General features: G+C 28.9%; 1 protein-coding gene across 1 annotated transcript; it reads left to right on the top strand.

Moving 5' to 3' along the window:
- Positions 1-1,567: 1,567 nt before the first annotated feature.
- On the top strand, positions 1,568-10,966 carry LOC130805191 (pectin acetylesterase 9-like). The gene is made up of 11 exons (XM_057669856.1): positions 1,568-1,922; positions 2,004-2,086; positions 5,032-5,161; positions 6,941-7,020; positions 7,134-7,220; positions 7,570-7,694; positions 8,121-8,238; positions 8,343-8,420; positions 9,146-9,251; positions 9,354-9,502; positions 10,593-10,966. The coding sequence occupies exons 1-11, from the start codon at positions 1,787-1,789 to the stop codon at positions 10,698-10,700; spliced, it is 1,200 nt and encodes a 399-aa protein (XP_057525839.1). The 5' UTR covers positions 1,568-1,786; the 3' UTR covers positions 10,701-10,966.
- The last annotated feature ends 334 nt before the right edge of the window (positions 10,967-11,300 follow it).

The raw sequence follows: 11,300 nt of genomic DNA, 5'->3' as shown, positions 1-11,300 counted from the left end.
CACGGAGCCGGGGGACGAATATCAGGCGGGCCATAAAAAAATTAAACCAAAATATTTTTTAAGTGGTTTATTTATTGTTGGACTTTTAAACTAAAGTTGGACAAACACAAATTAAAGTACAATTATTCTTATAAAAGACTTTTTTTAGTGAAATAAATTTTAAACAAAAAAATATTATATTTTTAATTTTTATTAGTTATACTATTTAATCAAAATATGAAATAGTCTCACATTGTAAAACTATTTTATATAATAATTTATCAAAATTTTCCACCGCTTAAGAACTATAATAACAAAACATGTTAGGGAAATGTTAGGCTATACTTGGTAGGGCCATTTTGATATTAATAGTCCAAACCTAATTTTGAAAAACATTACTCTCCTTTCCTATATCCATTTGAAATCTCGTTAGATTCGTCTTAATGTATACTTTTTCATTATAATTTTTTTATAATTTTTTATGATGCGTATTTAAAGATATTAAACCTCAAAATTTACTTTGAAAATGTGCAAAAACTAAACGAGAAAAACAAAAAAAGAACGGAGAGAACAGTAAATGAAGATATAATATAGTAATTTACCTTATTAATTAAATGAGATATCGCTTTGTACCATGTTACTATTACAATTTCATTTATGTCATGTTTGAAAATTATAATTCCATTTGGAAATTTGAAATCAACTCAGATTTATTGTTTGGCAAATTAAAAAATTTTCAAATTTGAATTTAGATCAAATTCAATCATTATTTTTAAAGTTGTTAAAGTTGAGAATTTAAGAATGACTATCCAAACCTTGTCATTCTCAAATTCCCCATTTATGATTTCATAATTGAAATTCATAATTTGAAATGAAATACTTATTCTCAAACACTACATTAAGTTTTAGTTTAAAAATAAGAATTTAATTTACAATATATATAAGATATTTTGAACTGTTAAACTGTTAACCTGACTCATTAAATTATATTCCTTTTTTATTTTATTTATGTGAAGTCGTAGATGATATTTACTATCAAGAGGTCAATCATAAACAATATCTTTAATAATATTAATAAGTGTATAATAATAGTAAGATTACATACATTTGACCTGTCAAATCTCACACTAAGTGAGAGCTGCCCATCAAGAGAAAATATTGAATTGGGCGACAAAAGAGTATGTTTGTAGAAGTAGTTTATATTTCATCAGCTGGTCTTGGATGAGATGACTTTATAATTAGACTGTTAATTTGGACAAATCAATTTGCGCGTGTAATAGCCTAGATATTTTTTTTCATTTTTTGGGCATTTTTCAATTTTGACCTTAAAGGTATCAATTTTCAAAATTGATACCTTTAAGGTCACAATCGATAAATGTCAAAAAATTAAAATATTATAATACGCGCGAATTGAGCGAGCCCAAATTAACGGTCTCAGTTTTTGTGATACTGCATACCTTATTTGATCACTTCCTCTTGGATCCGACCCGTGATAATGGATTACATCGAACCATATGGAATTTAGGCCTCACAATTTTCATTCTCTCTTTCTCAAGCCTTTCTCTTTTATAAACAGCTAAACACCAATATTTGCACTTCTCACTCCCGTCATATTCCTTTCTTTCTCTAATCCTCTCATTCTTTTCATACCCTCTATTTGTATTTTATCATAGGAGTATATAATAAATATTCCTTTTTAAAAAAAATATTTGCATTATTCTGTTAGATAAATTTATAAGAGTATTAAATTTAAAAATAATTTTTATTAAAATTTCAACTATCAACTTAAACTTTTAATCAATAAAAAATGACGACATGGTTAAATTTTGCGGTGGTGTTGTTGTTAACATGTGCACCATGGGGAGCTCAGTGTGTGTACAAGTATAGGCTACCAGTGAGTTTGACATTGGTGAAAAACACTACAGCCACAACTCTAGGAGCTTGTAAGTCTTGAAAATTAAATTAATATTATTATTTACTAAATTATTAATTGTGATTAATACTAATTAAGTTTGTGATTGAAGATTGCTTGGATGGTACTTTACCTGCTTATCAGTTTAACAAAGGATTCGGTTCTGGCATACGCAACTGGCTCTTACATTTTGAGGTATTTCTTAATTTATTGTCAAATTAAAAAAAAATGTTCATTCGGGTTATCGGGTCGATTTCGGATCATATGTTTAGATCAGTTCAAAATCGGGTTTTGTGTCTATATTGATTTTTTTATATAATCTGAAATTCATTTTAATTTAAAGTCGGTCAAATCAAAATCGGTTAAAAGGTCGAGTAAACATCGAGTCATCAAATCTGTTTTAAACACCTATGCATAATAACCATACTCAACGAGAGGAAATATTTCAGAAGACTACTTAACATATTAGTGGCCACTCTAATAATAGTATTAAGGAACATTCTATTTGTTATAAAAAGTCATTATTTAGAAGAATCGAGTCGTATCATCATTTGAATTATTATTTTTCTGGAAATGAGAAATTCAAATACAATTTGTATTTAGTGTTCTTGCTTTTCTTTTTCTCGGCTTAAAGTTACAAATAAAAAGTAGCCAATCCTACCAATTGAGTCACATTTCATATAGGAGTAGATTCTTTCCTCTGTCACGCCTTGTCGTTTTATTAAACCAGTGGTCACATGCTCAAACGGTGTATTCAACTTCTTGGCAAGAGTCCAAACTTTTTCAACAAAAACAAAATAACACCTAAGTTCAAACTCCCAACACTCAAGAAATTTTCATCTACATGGAATGTTTTTGGTAGTTATTAAAATATTAACCTATTTATATATACCCTTTTGTCTTTCACTTTGACCTAAAATCCATTTATATCAAATAAGTTTTTTTTATTTGAATCAGTCACTAAGTTAAAAGATAAAAGTTAAAAGTCAAAAATCAATTAACAAAAACATGAGAATTAATACCTAAATAGTTAATTATATAATATGAAATTCTCTAGGTTACTCACTTTAGGCATCCACTAGGAATACTTATCTAGTTATATCCGTCTAATATCCGATTATAATTTAAAGATTAAAATATTTTTTTTTTGATTTACTATGACTAAATTGAGTTATAGTCTAAAAGAAATAATCAAGTTTGCAAATAGATGGGTAATTTTTTTATCCAACATCGAACAATATTAGGCTTGAATTTTAGCTAATTTCATCGCAAACTAAATTCATGACCCTATTTTAAACTCTAATATTGTAAAAATGAGATAGTAAATAAATAAGGATAAAATTAATTTTGAATCTTAGACTTATTAAATCTTACAGGTTTGAGTATGCATTTAAAATTTTCAATATCTTATTATCTGATAATAGATTTAGATCTATATTTGATTAGAATCAATATAAACCTTACCATGACCATGTATCCCTAACCCAACAAAAACTTAGCATGTACAATTCCAAAATATTTATATAATTGTTTATATTATGAAAGGATATTAAAGTAGTAAAATATTGTTATTTTTACGGTTTATATCGTGACTTATAAAGTTCAGTTAATAAGAAATTATTTTAAGTATATTTTTTTATATGAATTTATTAAAGAAGAAATTATTTAAGCTCAATGATTTATGATAAGATTATTATCAAGAATTTGGATAAGATTTATGAATTATACATCAATCAAGTTGTCTAAAATGGGAGGTCTAGCTTGTTAGTGGTTAAAATGTATACTTCTTACTCATCAAGGTTGCATACTCTAATGTGCAAGCATAAATTTTGCACCACAAAAAGCTAGATCTTGTGGCCCTGCTGCCATTGAGTCAAGCACTGACTGACTTATTATGCTCTATGCAAATTGATTTAATTTGATGAATTTTATAATATTCTATATTCAATTTAATTTTTTATGCATCATCTATTCTAATTTACTTGCAACATTATTTTTTACACTTTATTTAAGACAAAATTTAATAAAAAATTATAAAACTTATATATATTTAAAAACTAGATTTTAAGACGAATCAAACATCTCACATGACTATATTATTCTTTATGTATAAATACATATTATGTAAACAAAAGTGTTGATGAATAGTATTATTATGCAAATGTTGCAAATAATTTGAAACGGAGAAAGTACTTTTTAGAAAAAAAAAATTTATATATATATATATATATATATATATATATATATATATATATATGAAATTAAATTAAATGAGACTGTGTTATATGTACTTAGGTTCATGGATAATGACTGGTCACCAATTAGGCAATCACCACTAATTGATTTGATTCTCCTAGTTTGAAATTTAGTCTCCATGAAGATTAGACTTATTCAATAAACCGAAAAATTGGACCTGCTTTTTATAATAAAACTTAGGTGTATTTTTGAGTTTTACATAAGTTGTTTTGAGCTGCAACATACTATAATTTTGTTAATTTTTATTTATTTGAGTTAATAGTGCATAATTATAACTTGAAAGTTATTTTTAACCAAATTTAATAAGAAAAATTATTTTTTTAACTGTGACGAAAAAAGTTAAATAATAATTTTAGCTATTTTATAGTAATTAGAATAAAATAATATTAAATTTATAATTCATTGGGTCAAACCTAATCGATCCAGACCATCAATCTAACAGGTTCAATGAAGATCATAGGACCATATATAACTTTCATTGAAATATAGGCATTCTCATAGATTGAGTACTTTAGGTCGTTTACCGAAATAAAACTTCAATCACTACAATATAAAATTATACATATTGAAAGCTATGATTTTCTTAAATGTAAAAGACTTAAAATTTAATAGATAGTACATATTTAGTTTAATTGGTAATATTGCTAAAAATTCTAATAGATCAAGCTAGATTTAGATTTTGATATTATTATTGTAATAATAGTGATAAAAAATTATCATTCAATATAGATATAATATATAATATATGAACCACTAATTTATGCAAGGAAATTTTCTTGACTTTTTTTAATCCTTAAATAAAATATTTTGATTTGCCAAGCAATTGAATTTTTGGATGGAGAGCATTTTATTCATAGTGTGAAATGATGATAATTGAATTTTAGGGTGGTGGGTGGTGCAATGATGTGGAATCATGTTTAGAGAGGGCCATCACACGCCATGGCTCAACAAACTACATGGATAAAGTGGGAACCTTTTCCGGGATTCTAAGCGACAACGTGTCCTTAAATCCAGGTTTTTATTTCTAATTTATTTTTTTTGAATTATTTGATAGGCTGAGAAAAAAATGATAAGTGAGAATTAAATTTATGATCTTATGCAAGTAATATTTACTATAACTAAAATAAGATATAATTCTCATTTCGTTAATGTTTTGTTTGCATGGAATGCTAATTTTTTTGTTGTACATTTTTCTCATTTAATTTGATGGCAATTCCACATCCTTCAAATGAAGTACAATGAAATTGCGTTGGACATCTTATATCTATTCTTTTAATATTACTACTTTAAGCAAAATAATGTCTGACTATACTCGCCATTGGTATTATTGATTTTCAAAAATGTTTGAGATTTAGAGCATGTAGGATCATATTTAAAGGCTTAAGGCATATACTAAGCAAAGATGTAACAACGGAATCAAAACAAGCATGCTCGACCACCTGCTCGTTTGAGCAAATAGGTGCTCATTCGAGCACAATTAGCACAATTATGCTCATTCGAGCATGTTGTGTTTGGTCAGGCAGATTGTTCTAAAACCTTCTGTTTGATGTTTTGCTCGTTTTAGCACTTTAGGTACTTGTTCGTAGGAATTTTCGCGTCAGAAAGTTTCTGAAAGTTGATTTGGCTTATGCTCGTTCGAACACATATTATGCTCGTTCAAGCACCTCAGAACAGTGCTTCTGTTCGTGAATCAAAACTTCGGTTCATGGAGTAATGCGTTGTTATGAACGAATGTTTTACGTCATAATTAACTGATAATCATCACTTATTATTAATGTATGGTTTTGGATGAATTCATGTCACTTCTACTCTGAATGCATGGAAATCATTTACATCTTGAATATCAAAAAATTCTGTCTCATCTTTCTCTCAATCTCTTGAAATATAAAAGAGAGTAATTAACTCTTTTATTGTTTTTCTGGTTTTAATCTCTACATAAACACATAATCATTTAGTTCAATCGGTTCGTACTAATCGGTTGATGTGATTGGTTGTATTTCATAGTGAATTTCTATTCTCATAACCCAAGTATCTTTGTGGGGGAAATATCACAATAGAAAAGCTTGTATTCGCCTTCATTCTAATTATTAAGATTTCTGAGTGACGTTTATCGTTACAAACATATCTTCTCTACGGTGTTGTTCATTTTGTGGTTGATTCAAGCAAGGAGTCCATTACCATACACAAAGAGACACTACAAACATCATTTTGTATTTGTAGTTTATTTTCCGCATTATTATTTGTAATAAAAAAACTCTAATATTGATATACTCTGTCCATGCAAATAGACAATACACCAAATGTGCAATAATAGGTGTAACACCTGAATTCTCTCCCTTCCTTCACGATTTCTGGTTTCGTTTAAGGTTTTAAGGGGTTAAAAATTCAAGGGTGTTACAATAGGAATACATAGTAAGTCTCGAGTCACATCAATCATAATAAAAACTTATTTTAAATAAACGAAAAGTTTTAAAAATTATATGCAAATAAAAGAATTATTTTTCCTTAAAGAGTTATTCTGTACCATTTTTTTTCTATCGCTATTTTAATCATGTTTATACTCTACTGAGCCGATTTAGTTAGGTCTCAAGAAAAAAAAAGTCACCGATAAGTAAAAAAAAATAGTTGGAATGCGAATTCTTACTAATAAAAGGGTTTGATCCATTGACTATCCGGATTAACTCAACCAAGTTTATTTTTTTACTGTTATAATATTAAACTTTAAACATTTTTAAGTGATAGTCAGTTGGCTGTCTAAACTACCCATTAAATTCGTCCCATTCGTGAATATAGACTTTTACAATTGGAACCGAGTTAAGCTAAGATACTGTGATGGAGCTTCCTTTGCTGGCGATTCCAAATTCGACAATGGAGTAATAATCCTGTTTCTCTTCCTTTGATTTTGATCTTTCTCTAGGCCATTAGGCCTAATCTTATCTCCTATTTTCCCTAATCTTTTTAGTTTGTTTAATTTGTATGTAAACAGACCAAATTGCTTTACTTTAGAGGCCAAAAGATTTGGCAGGCAATTATTCATGATCTTCTCCCACTAGGATTGGCTAATGCTGACAAGGTAAACTTATTTTATACTCGCTCCATTGCTTAATAAAATAATAAATTTAATAGAGGAAAAGTAAGCATTATAAACATTAAAAAAATATTATAAAAAATTATTAAAAAAAATATAAGGATCGTAACTAATTAAAAAAATAATTTTATAAAGTTAGTGAAAAACATGTACAGACCATAAAAAATATAAAAATATTAAAATAAAGTAAGTGAAAAATATGTGCGGATCATATCAAACATTATTAAAATAGATTATAAATTAGGTTATAAGTCAGGAATTTCAGGCTTAGGACAAGTCTAGGTCGATTCCAAATCTAGATAGTTCTAAGTTAATTCTATTATGTACTCCGCAGGCTTTGCTTTCTGGAGCCTCAGCAGGGGGTTTAGCAGCCTTCCTGCATTGTAATGAATTCTCAAGTTTTCTACCAAAGACCGCTACAGTCAAATGTATAAGTGATGCCGGATTTTTCTTAGACGCGTGAGTTTTCTTCTACTTATCTTTTCATCTTATACACAATGATTACCTACACCTCTTCTATGAACATAATTATTGGGATGGTTTATCCTATATCGACAAATTAAAAATGGTGTGCACACTTTATAAGCTATTAGAGACCTTCTTTTCATTCTCAATGGTTTTGGGATAGTATATATCCTTGGTTTATGAAATGTGTACACCCTGTGTTTTCCCGTAAATATGCTGTCATTCATAATAAGTCCGGCCTAATTTAACAATAATGCAAAAACTATAAGAGGCAGCAGGGAAAATGCACCTATCAACAAAAGGACCCCACTCGTCGAGTCCTGTTTTACGTGTATCCTACACTTCTTGTGCATCGTTTTCGTTTATCCTAATCGATTTTTCGATATATTGATATCACGTCTTTGATATGAACATTTTCAGACCAGATATAGCCAAACACTACACAATACGAACTTATTTCAACGATGTTGTTTCTCTTCAAGGAGTCGAAAAGAATCTAGACTTGAAATGCACCAGTTCTGTCGATGATCCTCGCCTTGTACGAATATCCTAACTTCTCGAAAATATTCGTGTTATTATATACTTTCTAATCAGTTTGTATATATTCTTGAATGTCTGATATAGTTCTTTGTTTTGTCACAGTGCTTCTTTGAGCAACATCTTCTAAATTACATCAGGAAACCTGTTTTTATCTTAAATACTGCATATGATGTATTTCAGGTACTCTCAGATTTCATGGTTTCTGATTGTCCTCAGAATTATGCAACTTAACAAGACTAAGCTTTAGATTTGAGGGTCTGATAACAAGACTAAACTTTAGCTTTAAGAGGGTACATTGTTAACTGAGTCATTTTATGTTAATTGAGTTGGACTTAATCTAAATGCCAACATATTATCGGAAAAAAGGGAAACACGAGGTGCACACACTCTATAATTCAAGGAGATAATATCCCAAAACCATATGACAATGGGGAAGGGCTCCAAAGTGTGCACACCATTTTTAATTTATCGATGTGGGATAAACCATCTCAACAACCCTTCTCACATGCGAACTCCTGTCAAGTTCAGGAGTTCGCATGTGGGATTAATCAATTAGGGTAGAAACGTCATTCTTATCGGACCTACCATTTTATATTTTGATTGAATCATTGGTTGGATACCAATTTAAATGAGCTGGACTTATTATGAACGCCAGCATATTATGAGAAAAACACGAGTTGCATACTGCATACATAACAGATGTGGGATAAACCATCTCAATATTTTACTATAGTTCATTATAATCCAAAACCGAAAAAATAAAAAAGGTTTGGCTCAATTGAGAATCGACTACCACTTGAGAAGAATAAATCCTAAAATAAGTCAGAGATTCGAGAAGAACAACCGAAACAGATTGTTAATGCAATAGAAGTATCATAACTAAATTTCGTTGGTTTAATTTGCAGTTATATAACATATTTGTACCACCTACTGCTGATGTGCTAAAACAATGGAGCCATTGCAAACACAATATAACAACATGCACTACTACTCAAATAGAAACCTTACAAGGTTTGTTTGAATACTTGCTTGATAAACAGAACTTACGATGGTTCTTGATTTGTTAGAAACAGCTAAATGATGCATCAATTTTTATAATCGAATCGATTTCAGCTTATCGACAGTTGATGATTCAAACTTTAGATGATTTCTATAAACATTCAGCAAGTGGAGGAATGTTTATAGACTCATGCTTTGCACATAGCCAGATTGAGAGACAGGACAATTGGTTTGCAGCTGATTCCCCTACAGTTCAAAAAAAGGTACTTTCGACCCATTCTGTTAAGTTAAGTTGGACTTATTGTGAATGTCGAACATATTACTAAGAAAATCATTATACTTAACCTAAAACTTTGTAGCCTAAACACAAATCTTAGAGAGATCTTGAACTCTATTGTGAATTCTTCATTATAGTTAGCATTTTGTGTGTTTGGAACTCCATAGTTAATTAATATAAATAAAAGAAATCTTGGATCAGAAGAATGTAGTCCATATTGAGTCAACCTCCTTAAATTATTGTGTCGATTGAAATTGAATCTTATTTCAATTGGATGATTTACTAATTCCTCTAGGTAAGGTAGTTAAATTAAACTGAACTTATTGTGGATGCCAACATATCATTGAAAAAACATGAGGTGCACAAACTTCATAAGCTAAAGAGATATCATTTGAAACTATATGGCAATGGGAGGATATACTCTAATGATTTATAAAGTGTGCACATCATCTTGAATTTATCGATCTGCGACAAACCATTCCAATATTCGGGTTCGAATGTGGGAGTAACCATTCAGGGTAGGAACGTCTTTCTTTTCGAACCTACGACTCTGATACCATATTTCGTTAAATTGAACTTATTGTGAAAGACAGCAAAAACACGAGGTGCACACACTTCTTAAGTCAAAGAGATATCATTCCAAGACCATATGACTTATAAAGTGTACACCCATCTTTAATTCATCGATGTGGAATAAATCATTCCAATAAAAACATTAAATTCAATTCTCGTTGTACTCCTCCCTAGCCCTCATTTTACCCTATACTCAAAATAAGAATCTTCATGTTGATTTTTTATGCTTTTAATTTTGTGTTCTTGTATTGAATTCCCTCAATTTTATCTTTTTCAATTTCAAAACCCCAACCAAGACAATCTACCATTCATTTGATTGGTAGTTCAAGATTGTGTTTTGAATCTATGTTACAACTTAAATAATATTATTATAATTGTAAATATTCCAAAAAAGAGATTATTACTTCTATATTTACTAGCAAGCAATGAGTTTACATGATTTTTAAAATTGCATTTAAACTTCCTTGAAACTTTGCATAATTTTAGTTAATTATATGTTGCAGAAAATAGCAGAAGCAGTTGGTGACTGGTATTTCGAGAGGACCGTGACAAAGTTAATCGATTGTCTATATCCTTGTAATAAATCTTGTAAAAATCTATTACCCGCATAGGCTCATCATATCTACTTTATCCCGCGCATATTATCTATATAGACTAATAATTAATTTTTTAATTTTGAATTGGAATATATTTCTTTTTAGATAAATAGTGAATTGGAGTAATTTAGAGAATCTCTACAAATAAAAATAATTATTTTTTTTAATCTGTAAACATTGAGAATCGAATATTATTGTTACAAGTGTGAAATAGAAATATTATCAATGTGTATTGCACTCTAATTTTTCGACTTTTATTGCAAGATGGGTTATTAATGGATGTTATGAATATGATTGTACTAATTTTTTTCGAAAGTATATTAGATTTAATGGACCTTGATTAATAATATTTATATTACGTTACTTTCACAAGAAAATAAATAACAATTTATAATCTCATACATGATATAATTGATATAAGTAAGACTATCTAGTTAATCTATTTATTCGAATTAATGTTAAGCATTTTGAGATAAAAAAAAAGATAGAAACTAAAATTTTGCTAATCGATCTCCAATTAGGAATGGCCGTACTTGTAATTTGTGGGCTCTTGGCAAAACAATAAATAAGATCTATCACAATTATGTGTCTATATGATATATATACTGTTAATAA

This window comes from Amaranthus tricolor, chromosome 2, assembly GCF_026212465.1.
Source record: "Amaranthus tricolor cultivar Red isolate AtriRed21 chromosome 2, ASM2621246v1, whole genome shotgun sequence".
NCBI classification, from domain to species: domain Eukaryota; kingdom Viridiplantae; phylum Streptophyta; class Magnoliopsida; order Caryophyllales; family Amaranthaceae; genus Amaranthus; species Amaranthus tricolor.
This window is presented reverse-complemented; position numbering and strand designations above follow the sequence as displayed.